Source organism: Athene noctua, chromosome 16, assembly GCF_965140245.1.
Source record: "Athene noctua chromosome 16, bAthNoc1.hap1.1, whole genome shotgun sequence".
In the NCBI taxonomy this organism is placed as follows: Eukaryota; Metazoa; Chordata; class Aves; order Strigiformes; family Strigidae; genus Athene; species Athene noctua.
In genome coordinates, this window is record NC_134052.1 from 616,837 (window position 1) to 643,525 (window position 26,689).

General features: G+C 56.0%; 1 protein-coding gene across 4 annotated transcripts in view; it reads left to right on the forward strand.

Annotated features, from left to right (window-relative positions):
* The window catches only part of CHD6 (chromodomain helicase DNA binding protein 6), a 92,310-nt gene that overhangs the window by 26,781 nt on the left and 38,840 nt on the right, over nt 1–26,689 (forward strand). For all 4 annotated transcript variants that reach the window (XM_074920484.1, XM_074920486.1, XM_074920485.1 and 1 more), the window contains exons 2-8: nt 5,367–5,422; nt 16,506–17,011; nt 21,161–21,299; nt 21,852–22,001; nt 24,805–24,870; nt 25,370–25,428; nt 25,789–25,906. In XM_074920484.1, the coding sequence (XP_074776585.1) occupies nt 5,390–5,422; nt 16,506–17,011; nt 21,161–21,299; nt 21,852–22,001; nt 24,805–24,870; nt 25,370–25,428; nt 25,789–25,906 (1,071 nt within the window). In that variant the 5' untranslated portion in view covers nt 5,367–5,389. The remainder of the gene's footprint in view (nt 1–5,366; nt 5,423–16,505; nt 17,012–21,160; nt 21,300–21,851; nt 22,002–24,804; nt 24,871–25,369; nt 25,429–25,788; nt 25,907–26,689) is intronic.

A 26,689-nucleotide genomic window follows, 5' to 3' on the forward strand; every position in this document is an offset into this window, starting at 1 on the left:
AGGCTGGCAGCGCTAGTGTGGGACGTGCATCAATTATCTTGGGTTAAAAAGGCATAAAGACTTGAGCATGGAGAATAAAAACTCCCCACTTGTGACAGTGGCAATAAAGCTGAATCTAGCAGCCTGGAGCCCTTGCATGATGTGCTAGTGAGAACATGTTGATCTCCATATGAAAACTATAAGCTCATTCAGAAAATTGGGCAGTCTCATTTGAGATTAGAGTTTCTCTTTAATCTGCAAATACTTAATTAGCATGGAAATGGCTAGTTAAATGGGGTTCTCAGTGTATATATCCACATGCCAGTGTGGTGGTGCTCCTTAGCAGGTGGCATATTTCCCTTCAGGATGCTGGACAGGTTCCTGGCTCTGAGGCCTGGCGAGATGCTCTGGATGCAGCAGGCAGAAGCAGACCACAGTACTGTGCAGACATGAACGTGTCCCTTTCCTCCTCTCCAGCTTGTCCCCTAAGAGGTGATGGCAGGGCATGCTTGCTCCAGAGGATTATGAACAATATGATGTGTTAAATGCCCTAAGTTCCCTGCTTTCTGAATTCACAACTGGTGGCAGTGACTCTGGTCCCTGGCCAGCCAGAGTTTAACACAGCCTTCTACAAACCAGGATGGCACATCATCCCGGGAGCTGCAGCAGAGCCCTGGGGTGCTGCCATCCTCGTGGGGCAGCCTCTCACTGCAGATAGCTCTGCCTGTGGACAGGAGACGAAGCACACTCTCCTGACACCTGCAGTGTCTTTCTTGGGCCTCTCCTTGCACATGAATGACTTTGCACATGGTCAGAGTAGGTACCTCTGTTAAACTATCTCCTCTGTGTCTCACTGGTATCCCAGCCTTGTTTTATCAGGACAGATGCACACACTGGCTTCAGTGCTATGGAAATGGCACTGAAGACCACGGGTCTCCCACAGTTCACTCGTGGGTGTGAATCTGAGTAAAAACAAAGGTGTGTGCTGGGAAGTGACTGCTCTGCTTTGGTCACAGAAAAACCTTCCTCCTGTGCTCTGCTCTCCCAGGTCCTTTCTTTAACCTGTCCCCTTGTTCCCTCTTGTCCTGGTGCTCATTCAGAGTGTGCCAAAGGGCTGGCCAAGAACTTCTCCGTTGCTGTGTGCCAGTGCTGTTGGCTGTGGCTTGGCTAGCCCAGTGGCTGGGCCTCTGACGTGCCTCTTGTAAAACCCTAAATCCAGGGGTGGTCTGCAGCTTGCTGCACTCAGGGAACTGTGAAAGTCCTTCCCTGATTAACCATGTAAAAGTTGTTTATGAGCCATGTGTGTGCAGGTGAGTCCTTGTGCTCTCCCTGAGAAAAATGGGTATTAGGAATGGGCAGCCTACCTGCCCCCCAGCCTGGTCCACAGGTGTCCCAGGAAGGAGAATGGCAGGCTGCACAGAGAGGGCTGCTTTGGCAGCAGGATCCCAGCTCTCCTTCCTGCTGGGGAGCCCAGGAACATCCCTGCTCTGTACAGGTACTCCTGAGAGCACTGGACCTGTGGTGTACACCAGCTGCCTGCCTGATGTCCCCAGGAAGAGCCTGTGTGTGGCTTCCTGCTGCTAGAGATGAGGCTCGTGAAGCAAGGCATGGCTGGTCTAAAGCTCATTCCCTTGTGCAGCTTGCTCATAGCCCTTCCCTGCCTGCAGGCATCATTCTGCTGGCCCTGTGTTGCGTGCTCCGAATCCTACACTAACTGAGAATTCAGTGCCTGTGAAGTAACAGGCGGGCTGGTGCCAAAACAGCTGATGGGAGCAGAGACCAGGGCTGTGGGACTGAGCCACCAAGACTGATGGCAGGAGGGTCCAGCAGCCCTTGTCTGGGCTCTGGAGAGGTGGCAGGGTTGGGCTGCTTGCTTGCTGTAGCACCAAGCTTCCTGGCATCCTTTGGCTCTCTTGTTCAGCTGCTGGCAACTGTCTGTGTTACCGCCATGCAGAAGGTGGTGAGCATGCTGGGACCTAGGGCTCTAAATGTGTGATGCACAACATATGATGTTTGTTTATTTCATTAAAAAAAAATCCTTGAAAACCCAGGGCTGAGTGATAGGAGCAAGCTTTTGTAGGCCATGCGGTAAGAGACTTCCAGCCTGGGCTAGCCCAGCACTGAGGAACTTGTAGCAAGGTATTTATCTTGGCTTTTGCTTGCCAGAAGTGATGGTTGCCTTGCAGACAATGTCTGAGCCTTTCTCCTTCCCTGACATCTCTTTAGCCTCAGTGAAACTGCCTGTGTGGCATGTCGGGGCCTGGCTTTGCTGGGGTGGGGGCAGAGGGCTACAGATGCCCTTGTGTTCTCTCTCTGGGATGGCTTTGGCCCTGCCTGCGGCTCCAGAGCTGCCCAGAGCCACGCTGGTGAGATGCAGTGGCTCCTGAAGGGGTGGGATGAAAGCTGCCAATTACCTGTTCTCCTGCTGTGGGAGAAGACGGTGCTGCTGGATCCTGTCCTGGTGCTGTCACCGTGGCAGTGTTGGCAGGAGCCTGATGGAGATGGCACTGTAGTGCTGTAACGCTGGGGAACAGGGCTCAGCCCGCAGGCCTGGAAGTTGTGTGAGCTCCCTTCTGGGGCTAGCCTGCAAAAACCCTTGGTATCTGCCAAGTGGCAAGCAGGGCACTTAGTTAAGTGTCAGGAAGCAAGTCCTCAGCATGAGGAGGCAACGGGGAGAGCTCCATGAGCACAGAGGGGACTCCACGGCTTGCCAGGGCTCTGGGGAAGAGGCATCTTGAGGGAGCTCACAGCCTTTTGATGATGGAAAGAAAACAGAGAGTAGGAAGTGTCTGCAAGGACTGGAGGGCCCAGGATCCATCTTCTGTGTTACTCCAGAAGAAAATCTGTGAGTGAAAGGCTGGGAAGCAGAGCCAGGACAAGAGCATCTCCTGACATGGGAGCCAAGAGGGACTGGATGAGCCCTGGCAGGACCTGCTGGGCGCAGGCTGAGGCTGGCAGGTGCTGCTGGCAAGGGGGAGCCAAGCTGAGTACCTTGGAGTCTCCTGCAGCCCAGAGGTCTCTGTGAAAGCTGAACTGAACCCAGATCTCCTACGCTTCTGGCTCTGAAGAAACCCTTGAGATGGAGCTGCTTTCTGCTGGAGCCTGGCAGGATTGTTCTGAGCTGCAGCAGCCACTCAGTCTGAAATTTCCACCTGGTGGTCCTTCCTGGAGAGCACTGCTGCTGCAGCTGCACATATCTGCCAGCTCGGCTTAGCCCCTTGTCCACCGGGCCCTTCTGGGGCACCGTTGGAGGAGTACAGGAGGGGCTGACAGGCTTAGTCATGAGAAAGAAGTTCTGTGTCGTCCTGTCCACAGATGCCATCAAACTCCTCCTCACTCGGCTGGTGGCACTGGGTGCCTTGCCCTTACTGCCACCAAGCTTGATTTATACATGGGATGTGCTGGCCTGGCCTGTGCCATGTATCTGGGATCAAAGTGAGAAGCCTTTGCCCCTTCTCCTTGGTGTGGTGGGCATGAGCCATGGACCATTGTCAGCATGTAGAATTGGTCCCCTCTTGTGCTGGCCTGAGTGCGGTCTACCAGTAGGACCCACATCTTCTCCCCTCTGGGAAGAGAGATGCTGAGTCAGGGGAGAAATGACTGGGTTTTGATAAGATCTGGGCCTAGCAGAGTGCTCCTGCTGGGGAGGGGAGACATGCTGGGGGGTGCAGGGGAGTCGCTGGGCCTCGCCTGCAGACTGATGGTGGTGTGAGCTGCGCCCTTGTGCCAGGCGGGTCCGAAGCTGCAGTGGCAGAGGAGGTTGTCGTATCGCTGTGGCTCGTGGAGTGGGGTTTGCATTGTACAGGAGGGAAACAGGAGGCAGGTGTTTGTGGGATTTGTGTCTAAAACACTTGTCAGATACTTCTGGGATCTTTGGCGCCCATTGCTGGCACTATGGGAGCAGACAGCTGCTGAGGGTCGGCTCCCCAGGAAGCATCTGTTGCCTGGAGCAGGGGGCTCTGGGCAAACCCCGGCAGCTCTGTTGAATGTACCACGTCTGTGGCTGCTGTGGGGAGGGCACGGGGCTGTAATCTCACAGTGTCCCCTTGACTGTCACAGCTGGGGAGCATGTTTGTCCTTGGGAGCTGCAGCAGTGTCCTCCCCTGGGATTGGTGCCATTTCTGATGCTGACCCTGCGTGTGGTGGGGCTGCTCCTGGCCTTTCTACCAACACAGCACCGACAGGAGGGAAGCAGAGACCTGACTTTCTTCTGCATCTGGCAGTGTCCAGCCTACACCCAGTCCCCAGAGAAATCGGGCCTGGCCAGGTGCGTGTCTGCTCGCCAGCCAGCCCTGTTCTGAGGGTGCATGGCAGCCCGTGGAGGCTGTGCTGGGTGTTGTGTCTGTGTTTGGGTGCAGCTGCTCGGGCAGCACCTGCAGGGAGCTGTGGCCATTGGGGAGAGACCAGCTAAAAGGTGCTGCTGGCTGAGCCGGAACAGCCACCACGTGCAGGGTGCTGAGCTGTGGTGCAGGGAGCCTGGGGGAACATTCTTCACCCCACAGAGCTGTCAGGGTGCTGCATCACCACAGATCCCTCGTCAGTTCTCTCCTCCATCAGGGGACTGTGTGGGGACCTGGTTGCACAGGCAGTTCTGCCTCTGACACTGAGGTGCTGCTAAGAGCTGGACTTGCAACTGCAGTTCCTCTGGCCAGGCCTGGTGTCTGGGGGTTGCTTGGGAATCACCTCTGCCTGCAGCCCCCCTGTCCTCCTCGGGGCTGTGAGGTGGATGCTACTCGTGCAGCATCCTCCTGCGCTGTGGGGCCCAGGAGGCAGCCGGCTCACAAGCCCTGTCCCAGAGTTTCTTTGGGGGCTGCTGCAGCTCACTGGGGAGATGGTGTCTGCCACCGTGGCGCTTCTTCCTTCTAGCTTGCCCTGTCCTTGTCCCCCTGGCAGGTCTTCCTTGCTAGTAGGGCTCGCAGCCTGCTCAAGCTCTTGCATCCTCTCCACATCTCTTTACTGCTGTCGTTGCTACTTGGCAGAGACTGGTTTGTTTACTGTTTCCCTCTGCTGCTGCAGGGTTGGCAGCATCCGACACGTCTGTCAGGGGTGTCTGGGGTGGGTTTGGGGTTCTGAGGAGGTGGAGTGTGTCTCCCCTAACCCCAGGTGCACCACTTCATGCTGGGACTGTGACTGCGAGGTTAGTCTTATCCAGTGGGGTTCAGGTCACACTGAGCTGCGGGGAGGCGTGTGGTTGGGCTCCTTGCCATGGCCCAGCAGAGCAGATGTCTCCAACCTTGTCTCCGAAAGCATTTCACTCCTGCAATGTTGTTGCTCTGAGTGGCACCAGGGTTGGCCCGGCCTCTTGGAGGGGTGATGTGGAAGGATGGAGTACCTCAGGTTCACCAGTCTCTTTATTGTGAATTTTTTTTTTGTGTTGTGTCTTGCAGAAATAATATTCATCCCAGATTTGATGATAATGAAAATACAGAAAAAAGAAAAGCAGGTTTGTGACCCTTTCTCCTTCTCGCAACTCAGCTGGCAAGGCCTGGGGACCATGTCCCGTGTGTGAATTGTTGCAGTTGATGTGTGATGGGAAGCGGGCTGGGGGGAGCGGGGAGGGACTTGCATTTCCAGACAGGGCCACAGCTCAGCACGTCGAAATTTGACCTGAGCTGCAGCCTAGAGTGGATGAGTCTGTTGTGGGCAGTTGAACAAGGTGGGGTTTATCTTCACTAATTGAAATGCTCTCGATTTAGTTCTGTTTCCTGTGGAGGAACAACCCTTCTTTTCCCTCAAAGTCCCTAGTATTGGTTCTTGTTTGAATCTCATCACGTGTATATTACAAAACTGCATGTTTGCTGTGATTACTGCTAATAACATGGTGCTCCAGGACTAACACCAGCGGGGAGGTTGGGGCAGATCACATCTGTGGGGCTGTGAGAGCTTGGCCAGGGAATCTTCCCTTGCTCAGAAATAATCCCATCCCACCAAGCTGCCATTTCTGAATTGCTGCATCGGATCATAACTACCTGCTGCTCTCAGAGGAGATTTATGAGCCAGTGGTCTTTGTATTAACTGTGTGCAGAGGAAAACCTGACCGTTGGCGCTCTGATAAGGGGAAAGGACCTGTTACAGGCATGGAGACTCGCTCTGCCTGCTGGGGTGAAATATGGCTGGAGATATAAAGCAAACTGGTCCACCCTGAGCTGATTTGTGTCTATGCTGCTTTTAATGGGAAACCATTAAATTGAACACTGAGCTAGGGCATAAATCTGTTGGAGAGCACGAGCTGGTGCCATTTCTAGCCAGCTCTGAAGCAGCATCTTCGTGCTGCTCAGGACAGCTGCAGATCGTGCCGTCATGGCAGGTTAATGAGGAGGAGAAAGGGAGGGAAGGGTTTAGAAAAGGTGAGTGTGTTGTTCTGAGCTTGCAGCACACCAAACACTGCAGAGACAGGAAGGTGTGTGCACAGAGCAGTGATACTGTAGGAAGTAGAGAGTGTATCAGGGTGTCCTAAAGATGCTGTGAAGAAGCAGACCCAGCCTTGAGGAGGAGGAGGGGAGCATGGCAGGTGTTGCATACAAGCACAGCTGGGGCAGGGGGAAGGCCTGTAGGAGAGCTTTGGGGCACAAAGGAGTGGTCTTTCTTCTCTGGTTGCACAGCCCAGGTAAGAAATTCCTACCACTCCACTGGACTAATATAGCAGGTTTGGCTGCTCTGGAAATGGGATTGTTGAAATGACGTGGCTTTTAAGCACAGCAAAGCCATCTTCCCCCAGCATTTTGAGATTATAGCGGGCTCAGCTGCCAAAGTGTTTTGTGTAGCTGCCCCTGCAGATAAAGTCTGGGAGGGAGATAAAGGCATGCCAGCGTGAGCAAGGAGGGGTAGGGGTTGAGCTGCTCATCTCCTCAGCTCTTGGAACTGGTGGCAGTGTAGGACAGTCTTTGCAGCATGTCATGAAGTGGGCAACTGCATTCCTGGGGTCACCAGCTCTGAAAGGGCTGGGCTGGGCTGGGCTGTCCCCAGAAGGGTCTGGGCAGCAGTCAGAAATGCTGCTCTGAGTTCAGTGTTTGGAAGAAAGCTTGCCCAAGCAGAGCTCCTGGGGGTACTCTGGGTTCCTGATTGATGTGGTAAAGTGGGTGGCTGCTCCCAAGGTGGGTGGCTCCCTGCCATGCTCTGCAGAGCAAAACTAGCAAGAGGTGCCATTCCATGTCCCCCTGGACACCCAAGCCCAGGAGCTTGCACACCTTGTAAACAGACTCCTCGTGGCACTAAGGAGGTCTGTTGCCCTCAGAAGTCCATTGAGCAGTCTCTCTGGAGAAGGTGAGATGCTTGTGTGGGCTGTCAAGGGCCATGTGTTCCTGTATGTGTCTCCCTGCCAGCCTCTCATCTGCAGAAGCTCCATCTTGGTTGTCATGTAGGTGTAGGTTGAGGCTTTTGGGTACAAAGGCTGGCAAAATGCTAGCACCTTTCATACTGGTGAGAGATGGCAGCAGAGCTGTCAGCTTTCATTGGGAATGGGTTACGGATATGCTCCCTCCTTTCCCAAGCCTGTGGCTACCCTGAGCAAGTGCCTTGTCCTGCCTATGTCTGCTGCCAGTAGATTACAAGGCCTGGGCTGGAGACCTGGGGTCTTACAGCAGGCTATCCTGGGGAGAAGCTCCTCTCTGTGCCTCCTTGGTGCACCCCCCCAGCAGTGCCGCCCTTCCTGCACGGATTGGGATGGCTTAGTGTGCAGGCACTGCCAACTGTTGCACCAGATGAGGGGCTGTTGTTAGCACAGGCAGGGTCTGTGTTTGCACGACTCTTCTTCCTTAGTAATGCATGAAAATCTGGTAGATTTATCACCAAGCTGTGACTAACTCGTGAAACCTGTCACTTCCCTCGTGACTTACAAGGCTTCATGCCAGAGTGTCTTGTCTGCTGGTGGAGGTGGGACAGGGGTGCCTAGCTACTCCAGAGAGCAGTGACAAGTGATGGATTTTCTCTGAGGGCTTCAGCAGCACCATTGTTTCCTGGGCTGCCTCTCCTGTGTCCTGCTCCTCCCAGGGTACTGAAGGGTCTTCTACTCCTGCTTATTTCTGCCAAGCTTCTTGAATAACCTGAGAAATACTGAACTAAAATAAATACAGTTATCCCACAGTGCCTGTAAATCTCCTTATTCTACAGCCATGGAAATGCTCCCATCCTGCAGACTGTATAAGAGCAGAGCAGCATTGCTTGCCTCTTGGAGAGGGAGGGAGTGGGAAGCCCTGTGACCCCTTAGCTCCTGCCCTCTCCTGGAGGGCTCTTCCGACTTTTCGGCGTGGGCTTGGAGGTGATGGGAATGGCTTGATCCCCAGTGGTGTGCAGCTACTGGTGTGGGGAGGCAGAAGGGAACAACAGCCCATGGCTGCTGTGCAGCCCTCGCAGTGGGGACACGTCAGGACACGCAGGCCCCCAGGAATTTCTGTGGGAGCTCTGTTTGCCTTTGCTTCAAGCACTCACTGCATAGAAGGAAGGTTTTTCCTGAATTTTATGGGTCTGTTTAAGTGAAATGTGAGCTTTGATGTCTCACCTGCCTCAAACGCTGCAGAGGGCTGTTACTAGATGTCCCCAGGGCTGGAGCAGAGTCCTGACAGCGGTGGGAGCTCATGCAGGGGAATAGGGGTTCCTCAGCCTAAGGGCACTTGTGACTGTCCCAGGGGCTCCTGGCCCATCTTGGGCTTTTTTTATGGGATGAGACTGTCAGGTGCCATGACCCTCAGTGCTGGGTGCATGGAGGAGTTCTGCTCTGCTGAGCAGCGTTTGGGCACCTGCAGGGGGAGTGAGGAGCTGCCAGGGTGCCCTGCTCCTCCACCCACAGCCAGGAACGCTAGTCCTCACCCTCCCCTGTGGTCCCAAGGGCTCTTCACCTGCTGCCACTCATGGCAGCATGCTGCTGCACAGGCCCTCCTCTTTCCATAATCTTTCCCTGCCTTCCTTCCTGCCCTGCCTGACAGGGCGAAGCAGGGAGGACAGCCTGGCCAGCCCAGGGCAGCAGCATTGCCCTCTGCCCCCTCTGTGCCCAGTGCAAGGGTAGTTGGGACGCATGTGCCCGCTGCCAGGGCTGGCTCCGTCACGGGACGGAGCTTCCCAGCTGTAGTTCTTGAGGGCTGCGTCTTGGTGGAGTGTCTCGGGAACGGAGCCAGGCCCCACCTCTGTCACGCACACCCCATGGCGACTGCAGAGCCTGCTCAGAGACATGACAGAGGGTGGCACTTGTGTATTTTTAGCTTCTGCTGCATTGCATTACGAGCTGGAAATGAGGGGTGTGGACACCCAGCGACTAGAATACAACAGCCCGTGCTGTGCACGCCACTGGTGGGGATTGCAGCTGCTGGAGAGGGCGGCCCAACAGCCTGCTAGAATGCTGTGTATGGAAGAAGCTGCCTTTTCTGCTACTGTTGTGGGGCTCTGCAGCTGGCTGTGCAGAGAGACCGGGCTGGTGGCTGGCAGCCTGACCATCTCGAGGAGACAGAGCTGCGTGATGGTCCCCATCGTGGGCTGCTGGCGTAGCTGCAGTCTGCGCTGCGGGGGGAGGCTGGGCAACCCCCGGACATCAGCCTCTGTCTAAACAACATGGAAACCTTTAATGACCCCTGCAGTCAGGGTCCTTATGGACACTCCACATATAGGACAGATCTCTGCAGGGTTTGAGCTGTGCCTTAGAGCTAAATGCAGGCCTTCTGTGGAGGCATCGTGCTTCTCCCCGGGGCTGCTGGAAGGCCTGGCCCAGCCTGCAGCGAACGGGGGTTGAATGTTGCTGGCATTTGCATGTGAGATGGCATGTGGTGTGGTTACTGCTGCTGGCTCTGGTCACGCTGCCCAGCGTGGTGGTGTGGATGTCGTCTGAGCCTGGTAGCCAGGGGAGCTGGCTTTGCTCTTGGCAATGACCATGAGAAGGGGACCGGCCTCCTTGCAGGATGGAGCTGCTGTTCAGACCTTGAGGCTGTGGCAGAGCTGTGCCCTGCTGAGAACGCTGTGCTCTTGGCAAGGCAAGCCTGCCGGGCTCAGGGCAGGGCTCTGGGGCACAGGATGGGCAGTGGAGTGGACATCAGGCTGTTCCTTCTTTCCCCTTCCAACCCACAAACTTGTGTGGCACTGCAGGGTTTGGGTATGGATCAGGATGATGCTGGCTGGCAAGGAGGCTCTGACACGCTGCAGTGCTGATGCAGCGTCTGCTTCATCCCCATCGCACCTCCTAGCAGTGCTGGCCACCTGAGTCCAGGGGAGCCTCTCTCTACTCTCACCTTTCCAGGTATTGCACAGCAAGCGTGTAAGCTGTATAATTGGTGCCACCTTTATGGTGCAGAAGATGGTGCTGGGCTGCCCAGCCATGGGGTGGGAGCCCAGGAACGCCAGAGGCAGGGAAGGTGATGTGGTCTCACAGGCTGTGGAGGGCGTGGGGCTCGGAGTGTATTATGGTTCACTCCGGGCTGGGCACAAGGTGCAGGATCTTCTGCCCCATCCAGCTGAGCCTGACCACTTCTGCAGTACTTCTCCTGGGTGCTTGGGCTCAGTTTTCTCTTGTCTTCACCCAAAGCTGCCTACTCTCCATTCTCACTTGCTCCTTAGGACTCTCAGTCTATAACATTCTAGTGTTATCCTGGCCCCCTATTCTGGCTGCCCTTTACCTGTCCCCAGTTCCCTCCCTCTTCCCCTCCCCAATTTCTCTTTACATTTGCTGTTCCCCTCCTGCTGTTTCTCTTCTCCGCTGTTCCCTTTGCAGGTAGCTGGCGCCTGCAGGTTGAGGACATGGGTTCTGGACCTGGCTTGGACCTCAGTCTGGCCCCAGGCTGGTGCATGCCCTGGGCAGTCGTGGGGAAAATGCTGCTGAACTTCACTGCTCCTAAGCTCCCTACATGTGGGCCAAGTGGAGTTTTTAAACTGTTCCTTCAGATCCCTGTGAACCTAGCTCTGCTCTTTGCTGTGGAGCTTGGGGGAAGGTCAGAGGTGCTGTGTGAGCCTCATGGGCCAGGGTGGCTGGTGCATCTCGCAGGCTCAGCAGTCTGGGAGAGAGGAGGGAGCCCTTGGAGGACCAGGGACAGGAGCTTTTCTCCGAAGTCCTGAATAAAAACTGGGAAGTCGAGTCAAGTTGGGGCTATAAATGAAATTTAAAAATTTTAAGTTAAGGAAACACACCATTAAGGCTCACACTAACCTTGGCTTTGCCCTCTAATGGGGTCATGCAATTATAAGTGCTCTCTGTTAGCCTTCACAGCGCTCTGGGGAGGTTTTAAACTTTTTTTTTTCCCCGACCTTCTCTTTGACAGTAGTTAGACACATGGGACAAGACTTTGTGCTCCAGCTGCTGCTGAGGGACTTGCTTTCCTATATGAAAAGTAATTTATAGAAGATTCCTCTGGGAATAAAAAAATGTACAAATGTTACATAAAATACATTCTGAAAATGTAAAATCATTACAGTTGTCACAAAAAAAATTTCAGTTTAGAGACAGCACAAAAGCACAGCTCTAAGGATAAAAAGCGTACTGGGCGTATGGAGGCTGCTTGGGGACAGTACCAGAGGTTCAGAGATGAACATCACCTACCAAAACCTGGAAGTCATCGTCTGCTTCACCCCCCTGCAAAATACCCCAGAGATAACAAACCTATGTGGATAGACAGGCGTGTAAGAAGACATATAGAAGAGGCTGTTCAATGTAAAATGATGTTTCTTTTTAGTTAAAGTTGTAGTAAGAAAAAAGACACATTCTGGGAATTTAAAAGTAAACCTGTAACTAGGCAGGACTAAAAACATTTTTAGGAATCACTTGCTAAAGACACAGAGTCTAATAATTTTTTTTCCCACATATCTCAGGACTAAAAAGCTTTTAAGAGGAGTCAAAGGGTAAATAAGCGATTGAGGTGTCAAGTGAGTGCTCATGGAAACGGGGTGCTGTCAGAACAGCTTGGTCAGGAAGACTCCCAACCCAGAACCATCCCTGATGCCAGATGCATCAGAGAGTTGCTCTTAAATTAGAGGGTTCGATAAAGACATTTTGAAGCAAAGTGACCCAAGCCACCATGCTTTGATAGTATTTACTCTAGAACTGTAAAGGAGCCTGATGAGATGTTGTGAATCACTAATAAATGGTGTTAGGGGCTGTCGTCCATCACTTGTCACCTGCACCTTAGCTGGGCCAAGAGAGCTCTGTAGGGGATGGATGTGATGGACAGTGGCAAAACAGTGCATGGGACAGAGTGGGTGACAAGGAAATCCTCCTTCATACACCTTGAGAACTAGAAGCTATGTAGGAGGGCAGCATGATATAAACAAAATTAGTGGGTTTTGCCCATACCTTACCAGTTTGTAGTACTGAGTGCCACCGGGTGCTTTGGCACCCGTGGTTCCAGGTGAGTTACTGCAGCTGTTAGCTACCATGCTCTGGATGCAGTCCTGAGCCGCAGTCAGCCTGGGCAGACAGGGAGGCAGAGCACGCTGCCTGCCCTGCCCCACTCCGGCCCACTTCGGGGTCAGAGCACTGGCCTAAACCCACCCTTGGCTGGTCCAGAGCAACCAAGGGGAGCTCACCTTGCCTGCCTGATGCAGCAAGCATCCTGGGGCTACCAGTTGCCAGGTTTAGGCTCCTGACGCTGGATATGTTTCTCCCCTGTGAAGGGAGTCTGAGCGTGGTGGTGTGTCACTGCCGACTGTTGCTGCAGACACGGTGGCCAGCAGCACAGGCAAAGCCGTGGGCAGCCTGATGGCTCGTGGAGACGTGTGTCTTGAGCCACTCAGCCTGGAGGTTGCTACTGCAGCAGAGCTCCCTGCGGTGCTGCATCCGCATCAGTGTGACACAGGCCCTCCAGCCCCTCGCTGTTTGGCAGCAGAAGTGGTGATTCCTTGCAGCACAGGGGCAGCAGCTGCACAGGTACAGCGTGCTCCTGCCTGCCGCAAAGGGCTGCGCGGGCTGCCACAAGCAAGCTGCAAGTGTGCTTTGAAGCCACGCAGGAGCACAGATAATGCTGGCGTTGCTTTCTCAGCCTTTTCCTGTTGACAAGAAGCCAGGATAAACTGAACCTCATCAAGGGGAAGTAGGAAAAGCCCATTTCCTGACTCGCAGCAGTGTGCCAAGCTCTGACTGCAGATTTGTACTCAGCAGCACAGTCCTGTGTGGATGGCAGGAGCTTGCCATGGACTTGCATGAGTACGACATGCAGCCTTTTCCCATCAAGACAAACCAAGCAGCCTTCGGTGCAGAAGGGTTTCTGGGGCTGGCAGTACTTTGCCCGCAGGTGGTGTGGAGGAGCCTTGTTTTTCTGCCCCTCTGTGCTTCTGCTGCCTATGCAAGTCCTGGCCATGAGCTGCTCGGTCCCACAGGCTGGTGTTTGATGGCCCTTTCGTGGCAGGACCTGTGCCAGAAGCTTCTGGCTGCTCCAGCTGGAAGCACGAGCTGCTGACTGGTACCAGCACTGCTCCCTGGACACGGGCTGTGGTGTCTGATGCCCATGGCAGCGTGGTGGCCCTGCTAGATCTGAGGGCCTGCAGCGCTGCCTGGGAGGTGTGCTGGGCAGGACATGTCTGTACTCCCACCGTGACAGGCTGGCCTAGAGCCTGGAGGGGCTGTTGGCAGCCAAGAGGTGATGCAGGGGATGCAGAAGGCTTTCTTGCATTTTCACAAACCTTCCCACAGCTCATGGTTGTTTCTGTGAAGCACTCAACTTTCTGCTGCATCAGGGCTTGTGGCTGGCTGGGATGTCTTCATCAGCAATTACTGAAATGCCCTTTCAGATTTTTCTAAGCAGCACAACACAACACGAGGCAGTTCCCACGAAGTAGGTCATGATTTGAGGCCTGCTCTCCTGACAGCTTTATCAGCTCCTCGCATGCGGTGGGGCCTGAGGCTGCTGGCAGGCAGTGAGTGGACTTGCCAGTGGCGAGCAGGACCTGCCTGGCTCCATTGCCTGGGTTGGAGCTGTAGATGCAGGCAGCAGGTGGGGTAGCAGGGAGCTTTGGACCCCTTGGCTGGTGTGCAGTGGTGGAGATTATGAGCCAGTTTCAGCACCATGCTGGTTTGCTGGGAAATGCTGATGCACACAGCAAGAGGGACCCACGTTGCCATGCCTGGCCATTGTGGCTCAGCTCCCCGAGGCACAGGCTGTTGGGGATGGAGCTGCTCCAGGTGCTCAGCACCATTCCCAGCCCAGTCCTGTGGGTGAGCCAGGGAACCCCTCTCCGTCAGGGCAGGTGGCATTGCCTGCTCTTAGATGGCACCAGGATTGCGGTATCCAGACGTGTTGCTTGCTGAGTGGTCTGCCTGGAAGGGAGCAGCTCCTTGCAAGAGTCAGGGCTACAAGCTGTGGCTGGGAAGTAGTTCACCCTCCTGCTGTGCAGGGATCCTGAAGATTTGCTTTCTGTATAATATCTGCACTTGGCTGCTGTTCAGCACGGAAGCTAAAGGAGATCCAGGCTCTTGGGGGTCTCTGAGCTTTGTAGCTAATACAGTACATTGTTCCAGCTGATCCCCAGCTTGCAAGATCTGAGGAATGCAAAGGCTGGGGCTGATCCTGTTGTTCAGCCTGTGGGCTCAGTGGCAGCATCTATAGTGCTGATTTTCTCTCAGCCCAGAATAGGTTCCCCTTAATTGCTTGGGTGCACGTTGCTTGCCTGTCTGTGTGTCGAGATGGCGGCTCTCCCCTGTCCCAGGTCGCCAGGGCAGACTGGCAGCCGGGGCCAGGGCAGAGCACTGGAGTGGCCACGCGTGGGCAGAGAGGCTGGTGCAGCCTGCCCAGCTGATGCCAGATGTGCTGGCAGCCCCACTCCCGGGTGGCTGCAGGGGCAGCAGGGGTCCTTTTTGCAGCCTGTGTCATTTAATGCTTCCATCTAATCCAAATCAGAAATCCAAGTGTGCAGAGTGCCCTTCACCTAGATCACCCTGAACGGGCCCCAGGCCTCAGCCCGTAGGATGTAAATATTTACATTCTCACCCGCAGCTTCTGGGGTATCTGAAGAGCAGATGGTGCTGGGTGTCCGTGGGGCCAGGACATTGCTGGCAGAGGCACTGGTGCCTCAGCACCAGGGAAGAGGCTTGTGAAGGAACCAGCACCCCTGGCCCAGGGCAGCTGCGGGTGCAGGGTGCTGGGGGGGCACTCCCATTGTCCCCACAAGTGCACCTCTGCCTGGCACCTCCCCAGCCACTCACCAGCGGCCCCATCCCATGCCTTGTCTCATGGATCTGCAGGACCAGCTTTTCAGCTCTGGTCACACTGCTGGGCTTTGTCTGGTGCTGAGCTGCCAGCCCAGCACCGCTGTGAGCCAGGCTGAGGATGGCTGCAGCTCCTCCCTGGTCACAGCTGTGCATTAAAAGGGTGAGTTAATCAGGTGGTTGTGGGTGAAAAGTTTGCCATTCTGTGAAGGCTGCAGTTTTGCTCTCCGCTGCAGGGCTAGAGGAGCAGCCTCAGACTGCCTGTGCTGCTGGGGCAGTGGGCAGCAGTGGGCTCTCAACGGTGCCACGAGGGATCGGGCTGTGGCCCCAGTGTCTCTCCAGTGGCCCCCTGACCACAGGCAGAGAGGAGAGGGTGCAGTGGGCTGGCTGGGTGCAGGGAGGCCCAGGCGCTGCCAGGCTGGTGTGCTGGGGATGGGAGCTAACTGGCAGAGCAACTGAAGTGGAGCCCAACTGCAACTGAAGTGGAGCCCAACTTGCTGCACACAGCTATGATTCTGCACAGCCTTTTGTGCATCCCTTGCTCTCTCCCCCTCTGGCAGCTGCTGCAAGGAATGTTTCTGGTTCCCATTATGAATCATATCGTCACCTTGGGCTGTCCCCTGCCAGCCCCACCAGCCTGGGCTGCTCTGGAGGAGCTGGGGCCCCTGCTCACGAACTTGAGCTCCTAATTGCAGACACTCCTGCTGCTGCTCGAGCAGAGCTTGGCCTTTTCATGCTGCTTTCTGGTTGGGCCTGCCACGGGAGAGCATGCTGTGGAGGCGGCTGAATTGCTTTCAGTGTTCAGTGCTGGGAAGTTCACAGGAAGTGAAGAAAGAGCTGGAGCAGGAAGAGCAGCTTCGCTCTCCTGGGCTGGAGGGAGCTGTGACACCCAGCAGCTCCTGGGGAATGTGTTGGTCTAATGCTGTTCTGCTGCCCCGAGCTCTGCCCTGAGTGGACCTGGGGGCCTACTTCTTGCCTCTGGAGGCAGCAAAGCATCCTTAATTCCCTCTCCCTGCCCTGCCGGGACAATCTCTGGTTCCGAGCAACAGGCAGGAGGTGACCTGGGCATGTGACTCACCAGAATGGGGTGTGGAGTGTGTGGTCAAAGACACACAAGGACTGTGCTTGGGGACACAGCAGAGGGGCCAGTTGCCTCCACTCTGAACCTACGTGGGCTGGTGGGGACCTGAAAGGCCTCTAACCTGTCACCCTCCCTCAGGCAGGTGAGGGGGATCCTCCCCACTGAGCTGCATCTGTGCATGGTGGCCGTTAGCCAGAGTCCCCCAGGTGTGGGGGGACCTTGCTCGCGCTGTGCCCAGGCGATCAGAGCCTCCCTGGGGCTGCAGTTCCCCCGGAGCTCCTGCTGTTGCTGTTCGTGGCATTTGCTTTACGTGCTGCCTTTCTGTTCTTTCTGCAGCCGCCAAGCTTAAAAGTGCTGAGCCGCTCCCCAATGTCGGATGCCTGGGAGTGCAAGGCACAGGACCCCTTTGCCAGCAGCGAGGAGCAGGACAAGGTGCCTCACCAGGTGACGGTCACGGACACGGACACGGACACGGGTGGCCAGTGCCAGTGCCCGGAGGAGGAGCCTGACGGGGCTCCCCAGAAGCGGAGCAGCACCCAGAACGGGATGCAGGACAGTGGGGGCGGGGGCACAGGCGTGAAGAAGAAACGGAAGAAAAAGGATCTGGGAGAGCAGGAGGGGGGAGAAAAAGCAGCTGTGGAGGTGAAACCAAAGAGGAGGAGAGAGCCTAAAGAACCAAAAGAGCCTAAAAAGGCTAAAGAGCCCAAGAAGCCGAAGGAGCCCAAGCAGAGGGAGGTGGCCAAGAAGCCCCGGAAACCTCGGGAACCCAAAGGCCCCAGGGAGCCTAAAGACAAGAAGAGCAGCTCTGAGCCTTCCCCCAGAGCAAGACCCAAGAAGAGCAGGTGGGTGGTGGTGTGACCTCATCTCTGTGTCTGGTGTGGACGGGGCTGTGGGCTCTCAGGATCTTGGGTCATGAGAGCCACACTGGGCTATGACACTGCAGGGGGCGTGGGCTCCTCGTGCTGAAGGCTGGACATTGCAGGTTGGGAGGCCAGGATGAGCTCTCCGGCCATGCAGAGATAAGACAGGTGGGTGTCCTTTGGGGGATGAGACCCTGGGAGACCCCAGATCCAGAAGAGGACCGAAGAGTCTTGGCCTCTCCTTGGCCTGGCCTTTTTGCCTAATGTCCTGGGGGCAGAGGGACCTTAGAGGAGTGTCTCACCAGGATGGTGAGATGCTGTGTGGCAGAGGGCCTGTCATACCTCTTGGGGCCCGGACAGAGGGTATGTGAGTGAAACGAGCCTGACCCTGGGCTGTCTGTGCACACGAGGGTCCCCGCATGGCCGGGATCTGGCAGCCTGCCTTCCCTCGGCTGGAGTTTGGGAGGATGGTGGAGCACACACAGTCTCCTCTCCCTCTCCTGGGCGACAGGACCTGTCCCTCTCTCGCAGCTGCAGAGCTGTGCTGGCAGCAAGATGAACAGTAGGGGAAGGCCTGAGGACTTGTACTGCACAGACCAACACCACCGCCTCCAGTAATTCCTCATCCTTTTAATTAACAGGCTGATTGGCCAGAAGCTCTGATTTCTTAACTAATTTATTTTTAATTGGGAATGTGTTCTGATAGCAGAGCAGTTCTCAACAGCACCAGCATCATTTGGTTTACTGTCATGGACTGGTGAGAATAAGTGTTTTTGGAGAGTCCTGTATAAAGCAGGCTTATTGATTGGAGCTGGGCCCTCCTCGTGTACTGTAAATAATCCATAGGATTAATATAATTCTGCTGTAAATGGGATTAGTACAGGAGCCAGCTGGGAATTTTTCAGCAAAACCTTTTTTTGTTAGAACCAGTTTGGTAGAGTTTTACAAGGGCACCTTCCTGAAAATGGTCACCAGAAGGGGCATCCCAGGGTCTGTGGGATCTGACCACCTCCCTCCCACTGTGGTTGACAGCAGGACATATATGCAGGGTGGGAACTGAGCTCTGGGTCTGCCACAGCCCTGCTCCTTTGGAGCTCGCTGACAGCCAGATCCTGGAGAGGCCAAGGCTGTGGAGCAGGTGCCAGGGCAGCCATTAGTGACACTGGCATGGGCTGGTGGTGAACAGAAGGTGTGGGGCAGCAAAGCTCCCACACCAGGCTGGCAGGGAGCTCAGCAGGGCAAGAGCTGGGGTGCTGTATCCCCGGTGGGTCCCTGAGCTGTGCATCGCTGTCACTTGTGGTGTTCCTCGAGCCTGGGGCTCTGCACAGGAGGAAGCCAAGCCCCCACGTCATGGGGTGAGCTGGAGCAGATGGAGATGGAAGCGGACAGTGCTGGCATGATGAGGAAGGGTGCCTCAAGGCCCCAAGGAGGGCTGCAGCGGAGAGTTGGAGGTGGAGAGGGAAGGAAAGGGATTGCAGGAAGGAAAGAAAGGGTGAAGCCCATGTAAAGGCAGCACTGGACACTGAGGAGGATCCTGAGACGAGGGATGCAGCTAGCAGCTTTTCCTAATGACGCCTCTGCTCTACCAGTAAGAAACTGCCATATGAGCAGTTCACAGAGGTCCACCCCTGCAGTGGGACCTTTGGCACCAGGTCAAAGCAGGGGACACCTGGGGAAGAGCAGACTCTGAATGCTTGGTCTCCTGGGGGCACTCATGGCTCTTGTCCAGGAGCTCTTTGCCACCCTGGCAGGTCCCTTGGCTGCCAGCAGTGCCTTCACAGGGCGCTAAGAGCAGTGACAGTGCACCCGGCCCTGGGTGGGCAGGTCACTGCTACACATGGGGATTGTGGCGGGGTAACCCCACCTGCAGAACTTGAGACCCTGCTCCATCCTGCAAAGGCACGGCAGGGTCTGGGGCTACCAGGAGGGGGGCTGAAGGGGAATCTGCTTGCGGTACTGGGGCCAGTGTGCAGACCCCTGCTGAAGAGGTCACTTTGTGCAAAAAAGACCAATTAACATAACTCCACAACACATCATGCAGCCAGAAGAAACCATGTGTGGAAGTCTGGGAGTGCCACAAAGCTCTGTGCTTTCCTGATGCCCTGTCCTAGTAGAGCCTGAGCCCATGGTGCTTCCTCTCGCTCACCTGCACCTTCCAGGAGGACCCAGGTCCATCCCTGTTGCTTGGAAGGTCCAGCCTATGGGTCCTCCTTACAGCTTTCCCACCTCCACAGCCCCTCTTTAAGCCTCTTCTCGAACTGTCACCTCAGCCTCTGGGTCAGCCACCAACAAACCCACCCACAGGAGGAACAGCCACTGGGTGGAGGCACCCATGGGTGTCAAGGTGGAAGCTCTGCAGGGAACAGGGCTGTGTGTCCCCCTGTGCCTACTGCCCAGGACAGAGACAGGGAGCCCCTGGCAGCATGGGGAGGGAGAGCAGCAGGCAGGGTGAGCACTCCGTGCAGATGAAATGATTGCTGGGAGTCCTCTAAGTGGCAGGTAATGGTGACATAATTTCTTCTAAATTATTTCTAATCATAGCCAACTACTGGTTCATGAATGAAGCAGTTGTTAATTGTGACTTAGAAATCAATATCTTGGGAGTTATTTCTTGGGTGGAAACAGTGCTCTCAGTGCGTTTTCAGGGGCTCTAATTGAAGCGTAGGTGCATGTCCAGGGTGTTTGTGGCCTAAACAACGGATTTTTAACTGCTTGGTTTTTTGCTGGTCTCAGGCAAGCAGTAATTTTTCTCATGAAATGGGTAAAACCTTGACATGGCTTTGAAACTAACTGTTCCTCTGCTACTGTGCAGGTCTGGGATGTGGAGGGGATGGATGCTGGGGCTCTGAGTGAAGAAGGGGATGTTGCTTAGCCCAGGGACAGTCACCACCTCTTTGAAATCTTTCCCTTAAGAAATCTTACCCTTGTGGAGGGTAAGGATGGATGGGCATGTTGGGAGCGGTTGTTTCTTGCCCTGGTGCTTCCTGGGTGCGTTCCCTTGCACAGGCAGGTTGCGGTGGGTGCTGGTGCCATGGGGGGCTGGCTTGCCCTGACCCCAGAGCATGCCAGGAGGCTTGGCTGTGTCTTCGCATGTATACATTTGCAGGAATGTGGTGGGATTCACTGGGAGCAGGTCCCAAATCCCCTTGATGACTTGAGCATAGAGGACAGTTGTCTGGTGCGACAGAGCCTCCCAGCAGGCCCTTGGAGGCAGTGGTGACCACCATAGTGGGCCACTGCAATGACAGGAGTCTGGGACCTGCATCCTCCTCATGTTTGTGGCAATCATGGGGTTTAACTCCCTCTGGCTGAAGGCATGGACCAGCATCTGCTCGGCTGCCATCTCAGGAGAGGACTCAGTGCTGTGGCTCAAGGAAGACAAATCACGAGCTGGAGCAGCTTCTGCCTCAATGCTGGTGTAAAGGTTTACCATGGTCTGACAGGGCTTTGCAGCACACACAGAAAGCGTCTGGCAGAATGGCCAGTGCTTCTCAGACTGGGCCAGAAGGTTTGTCTCTGGGCTGCCAGGATGCGGGTTGTCTCTGAAGCTGCTGAACTGTATTCCTGACTGGCACAGGATGTGTTTGTGAGCGCTCTGCTCAGAGCAGGCCCTTTGTTGCCCTGGCCTGCTGGGGTTGGTGGTGGGAAAATCCTCCTGGAGCCTGTGCTGGACATAGGTCCCTGTCTCAGTCTCCCAGCTGGGGCAGAGGCTGCTGTGCCCTGGTGCAGGACCTGCCTTCACTGTGGAGACTTCATGGTCCGAGGAAGGGGTCACCCTGTTTGGCAGGGAGAGGCTGGCCTGGTTCCTCCCAGCTCTTGTTACACCTGAGCCACTCTCCACAGCATCCTGACCTCACACATCCGTGCTCCCTATGGCAGAGGAGCAGTGAGGACTTGCCATGAGATGAACCTCATCTCCTGCAACCTTGATGGGGCTGTTCCTTTAGTTGGTGTGAGTCCCCAGCCCCTTTCTGCCCCACACCAGGCTGGAGCAGGTGGACCCTTTCACCCCAGTGTTCTGGAATTGGATGGAGCTGCCTCTAGGTGATCCAGCAGGAGCAGAGCCCTGTGTGGGTGCCTGCTGGCTCTCCCCAGGGATCCCTGGGACTAACTGTCAGTCTGTCTTAGCAGCAAGGACACCCCTGTGGAGAAGAAGAAGAAAGGGAAGAGGAAAAATGAGATACCAGTGGACAGTTTGGATTTGGATCAGGATCTCCTGAGCCCATCCATGCAGAGCCCAGAGGAGTCTTCAGAGTTGGCTGACAGCCAGGTATGTTCAGAGCCCTTGACTGGCTGCTGCTGGGGGAAATCCCAGCTACCTCTGAGTGGGAGAAGAGCTGGGTCCCGGAGTGCAGCAATCAGAGAGGATTTTCAGCAGTGTGGCTGGTAGACCCCAGCCCCAGGACTGGCACCTCTCCAGGCTGCTTAAAGGCAGCTGGTGGCCCTGGGTTGGGTGCACGCTGCTGCCCTGGGCACTGTCTGTCCCTCAGCCTTGAGTTTCCCTCCTCCATGGCTCCTGGCAGCTCCCCTTTCCCAGCACAGCATGGTGGTGCAGGTTGGCCCTTCAGGGCTGGGGAGCTGTGCTTGTCTCTGCAGGGCTCCTCTGCTTTGGGCGGAGGGGGCTGATGGAGCTGTGTGGGTCAGGGATTGCTGGAGACCTCAGTACCGCTATGATGGGCTCTTCCTACCACCTCTGTCCCACTGAGGCAGGGGTGGGCTGGAGATCAGGCACTTCTGGGGCTTTCTCTCTTCGGCTTAAGCAAGGAGGAGGTACTTGGGCTGCCCATCTCCCCTGTGACCACCTTTTTCATCCCCCACACAGAAACGCCGCTCAGGACGGCAAGTGAAGAGGAGGAAGTACAACGAGGACCTGGATTTCAAGGTGGTGGATGACGATGGTGAGACAATAGCCGTGCTGGGAGCAGGGCGAACCTCTGCGCTCTCCGCCTCTACTCTGGCGTGGCAGGCAGAGGTAGGACTGGATGTGGAACTGGGGTGATGGGGCCTCCCAGCACAAGGATGGGGTGAGAGTGTGCCTGTTTGGAAGGGTGCAGGCTGGCTTTGAAGGGACTGTGAGTGCACAAAGGGATGGGCAGGAGGTGTGCAGGTCCAACTGTCCTTGTCCTGCTTGGAGACTAAGGCCTCTGGAACATGTCAAGTAGCTGACCTGTCCCTGAAGGCATGACTCACCCACTGCCCATGCCCACATTTGGCTCCTGTCTCTGTAACTCCTGTCCATGAAATTAGTCTGTTAATTTGGTTTTGCCAACCAAGGGCTTCATAGGTGTCAGGTTATCGTTTTCTGCCCACATTGCTGCTCTCCGTCAGTGTCCTGGAGCATAGGGATGCCAGCCTGACACCTGCCAGCCCAGCTGATCTGCCAGGCAGCATGGCAGGGATGTGGGCAGCGTGGCAGGGACCAGCCATTGTCACTCGCTGCCCTGCCTCCTCTGCCCACGGGTTCGGCACTGGCTCCTGGCTGGCAGCTCCTTCCTGCTGGTCTGTGTCAGAACCTGCAGCTCCTTCCCTCTCTCTGGTCACCAGCAAAGCTGCCAGACATTAATAATGGTCACTAACTGTTTTCATACTGTCCCTTTCAAGTCCCCTCTTCATAAGGCTTTGGTGTGGGTATTACTCAGCTCTGTTGTTAAGCCAGTACATAAGACCTGGCCTGATGCTCCCTGCCTCACCTGAAGGGTTGTCACACACCCATGGGAGGTGCTGCCGGCATTGCTTCAGCTGCTGCCCGGGGCCCTGTCCCAGCTGGGCTCCTGGCAATGATCCCTCCAAGTGAGATTTTTGAAACATCAGGGTGGGAATCGGTTGCCTTTGGCATGTGTCCATGCTGCCACCCTGATCTACTCGTAGTCCTGGACTTCCACCTCAATTTGTCTTGCTCTAAATGAGTTATTTAAGGCCAGTGGCTGACAGCAGCAAGGCTCTCTGCTGAGTGGCTGCTCTTGGCTCCTGCCAGCAGGCTTGACTGGGCCTGGCCATGGCTGCTCCCAGGGTTGGAACTGACCCGGCAGGGTAAGATGGGAGTGCTGGGGCCTCATGGCTGCTCTCCCCATGGCCTGGACTTGCAGCTTTCCCCACTAGATCCTGGCCATGTTCCTCAGCAGCTCTCTGCGTTGGTGCAGGGCTCCTCCAGCAGACCACAGGCTGCCAGCAATGAGCCATGGACCCCTGAGAGCTGGCTGGGCTGTGTGTCAGTGTGGAGTTCCCAGCCACAGGGCACTGGAGGCAACTGTGATGGCAGCACTGCGTCCCTGGCCGTATGCACACAAACCCTTTGTGGCCAGGGTCAAGCTGGAGCCCAGCAGCACCAGGGTGGATGCCAACGCTGGGGAAATGGGCGCTGCACAGTGGCTGCAGTGGGAGCATCTCTGCATGTTCCCCATGGCCACATTACCCTGGCATGGGGCAGACCTTCCCAAACGGGGCAGAAATCCCCCTTCGGGCCACAGAACTGCAGCTAAGGAGCCCAGACAGGTCTTCTTTATCCTGCTCACTGTGTTGGGGTGCTGGGTTCAGTATCCTGCCCCACACCACAGGGAGGGTGCTGAGGCAGCAGGTCAGTGAGGGCTGGGGCATGGAGGGGTTGCTGCAGCTGTGGGCACAGCCTTGGCTTTCCCATGCCCTGCTGGGTGAGTGGCGTGGGGTGTCCCGGCTGTCTGTCCCGCCCCAGCCTTTCTTGGAAGGGTCTTTCTAGTCTGCAGAGGGACCTCTCAGGTCTGCTTTGCCTTGGACCAGGCTCTGCCTCCTGAAGGGGCTGAACAGAGTCCTTCTCCTTGCTGCTCAACACTTTGCTCTTCCTCCTGCTTCCATACCATCTCCCAGCCAGGGTGGAGCTGATATTTCTGTTGCTCAAGCAAGCTCCACATTTTTGCTGTCTGTCCTCTCCCTTTAATCTTCTGTGCCTCTCCTGCTACAGTGTCGTCAGGCCCAAGCCTGGCTCTCTTGTCCCTTGGTGTTCGGTGGGGCGGGTCCTGCCGCAGCACACGGCTGGGAGAGCCTTGCCCTGTACCTGCTCTCTCGGAGCTGGAAGCAGGACAGTGTTGGGGCCACCTCCAGCAGAGCTGGTGTGCTCGGTGTGAGGGAGTGGGGTGGGAGCCGGGGGGTGACCAGCGGAAGGTCTCTGCAGCCTCATGAGGTGATTTCCTTGTGGCAGAGCCAAAGCCTGTGGAGGGAAGGAGGCCGCACTTTGACTGTGCTGGGAAGACTGCACGGGCAGCTGTGGGGCTGAGGTGCTGTTGCCTGTGTCCTCTGGCCAGGGGCAGGTGGTGGCAATGGACGATGCCTATGGCAGGGCCCAACAGCCCAGCTCCCTGCTCTGCTGGGGCCTGTGGGGCCACCCAGCACTACAGGGTTGTATAGACGCCAAGGCAAGTCAGAGATCTCTCCAAGATATGCACGTTTTGACATACGTCCTTCCTCGAGTCTTGGAGCGGAAGCGCCCAAGCTCCCTCCTCTTTTCTGGGAGACTTGCCACCTTCTCTGGCTGGAAGGACACACGCAGCTAAACATGGCAGTGCTGTGGCCTCGCTGGCTTGGGGAGCAAGGCAGAGGTGAGTGCAGCTGGGCTGGCAGCACCTGCACTGTTGCAGCCAGTGAGGGTTCCCTGAGGCGCAGCTCTCCCAGCTCCCGCTGTGCCGGTGCTGCCTGCACCGCTGGTGGCCTGGGAGAGGAGCAGGCAGGTGTTGGGCGCTGGGAGGGTGCCAGAGGCCAAGTCACGCCATGAGTGGGAAAACAGAGCTCTGCTTTCCTGTCCCCAGGAGCCTCCCGAGGATGATGCCAATATCATTGAGAAGATCCTTGCCTCCAGGATGGTGCAGAAGGAGGTGAGTGGCAGCGATGTCAGTGGGACTGGAGGTGCCTGGGCAGAGGAGAGACAGGACCTGGCTGTCATGAGTGGCAAGGACATGAGACATAACAGCAGTCGGTGCTGTGGTGCCAGTCCTTTCTCTCACTCTTTGCAGGGTGCTGCTGGGGTATTCCCAGACTGGCACCTTTCTGAGTTGGGGGTCAACGATGTGCTTCTCCTGCCATGGGCATCAGAAAGCCTCTGGAGAGGAGTCAGGCCCGGGCTGATGCCCAGGAGGTGTTTGAGTGCCCCATGCTCAATGATGGTCTGACATCATGTTCCCCAGAGTTGAGCCCCTGAGGCAGGCAGCATGCTGAGTGCCTGGCCTTCCGAGCCATCCATGGGCCATCCTGGAGCCTGTGGCTGGGCAGGGGATACCACGCAGGGGTCACCTGTCTGTGCCCAGGCCACAGAGGATGTCCCCCAGTTTCTGCACAGGCTCTGACTATCACTAACTATCCTTCCTTTGGTTTCAGGCTCATTCTGGAGGCCTGGCGTTTGAGATGGAGGAATTCTATGTCAAGTACAGGAACTTGTACGTGCAGCATTGTTGTGCTCTGTGTTGTGGCAGTGGGCCCTGTGCATGCAGGAGTGAGGGCTGTGTGCTCCCACCTCCATCCCATCCCCAGCTGCAACCCCAGCATCCCTGTCCTGCTGCCCTGTCCTCCTGAGCCAGCCCTGACCGTGGGAAGCTGAAAAGCCACTGCAGCTGCAGAGCTCAGCCTTGGCCTGGATCTGCTCCACAACTTCCTCCAGTTTGGGGTTTCCCATGGCGAGGCATAGGCTGGGTGTTCTCTGAGTCACAGGGAGATCCCTGCTGCTCGCATGGTGGATGGGTTTGGGCCCAAATGCCATTTTGGTCACGTTTTGTTGATTTTTTCTTTTCCCTCTACAGCTCCTATCTCCACTGTAAGTGGGCAACTCTGGAGGAGCTAGAGAAGGACCCCAGGATCTCCCAGAAGATAAAACGCTTCCGGAACAAGCAGGCTCAGATGAAGCATATTTTTACAGAGGTGAGAGCTGAGCACAGCCAGCAGCTGTGCCCAACCCTGGCACACCTGTGCCCAGTGCAGTGGCTGAGCAGGCCAAGAGCTGAGCTCTGCCTCTGGCACCTCCCTGCCCAGGGGAGACCAGCTCCAGGGTCAAAATTCAGGGCTGATAGTGGGCAGGCAGGGCTCATAGTGCCTGCCCTGCCTGAGCTCTGCCATAGCTCAGTGATGGTGGGGTGCTGCCCAGAGCCGTGCCTCTGCCCCCTCACTGACACTCTGGCAGTGCCCAGGCAGCAGCATGGCACCTCGAGCTTCCAGGCTGCTTTGAACCAGGGCACAGCACAAGAGGGTGAGCAGGTGGGGATGCTGGAGCCGTGGCAGTGCCTTCAACACCCCTGGTGTCACTGGCAGAGGTGTGGGCTTGTCCCTTGCCAGGCACTTGCCAACCCTGGAAGCGTTGCTCAATGGGAGGGAGGGCAGCGTGCAGTGCTGGAGGTGCTTTCATGGCAGAGCAGAGATGCTGTGGGAGAGAGGGAGCTATAAATACTTGGGTTTAGGGCAGCTCCTGCCTGCTGTGCTCTATAAGCAGATTAATCTTGTTTAATATGAAAGGTGTTCTATAATTTATCTTGTTGCTCTGGAGATAGTTGTTGGATCTCCTCAAACTGCCCCTTACAAGTGTAAATCAGGCCAGTAGGCTATGAAGATTTCTCCATGGATGTAGTTGGAAAGCTGTGGGTGTGTGTCAGATTTCTCACTCCCAAGTCTGTTTGGGGTCTTTCCCAGGATGCAAAGAAAAAGCATGTG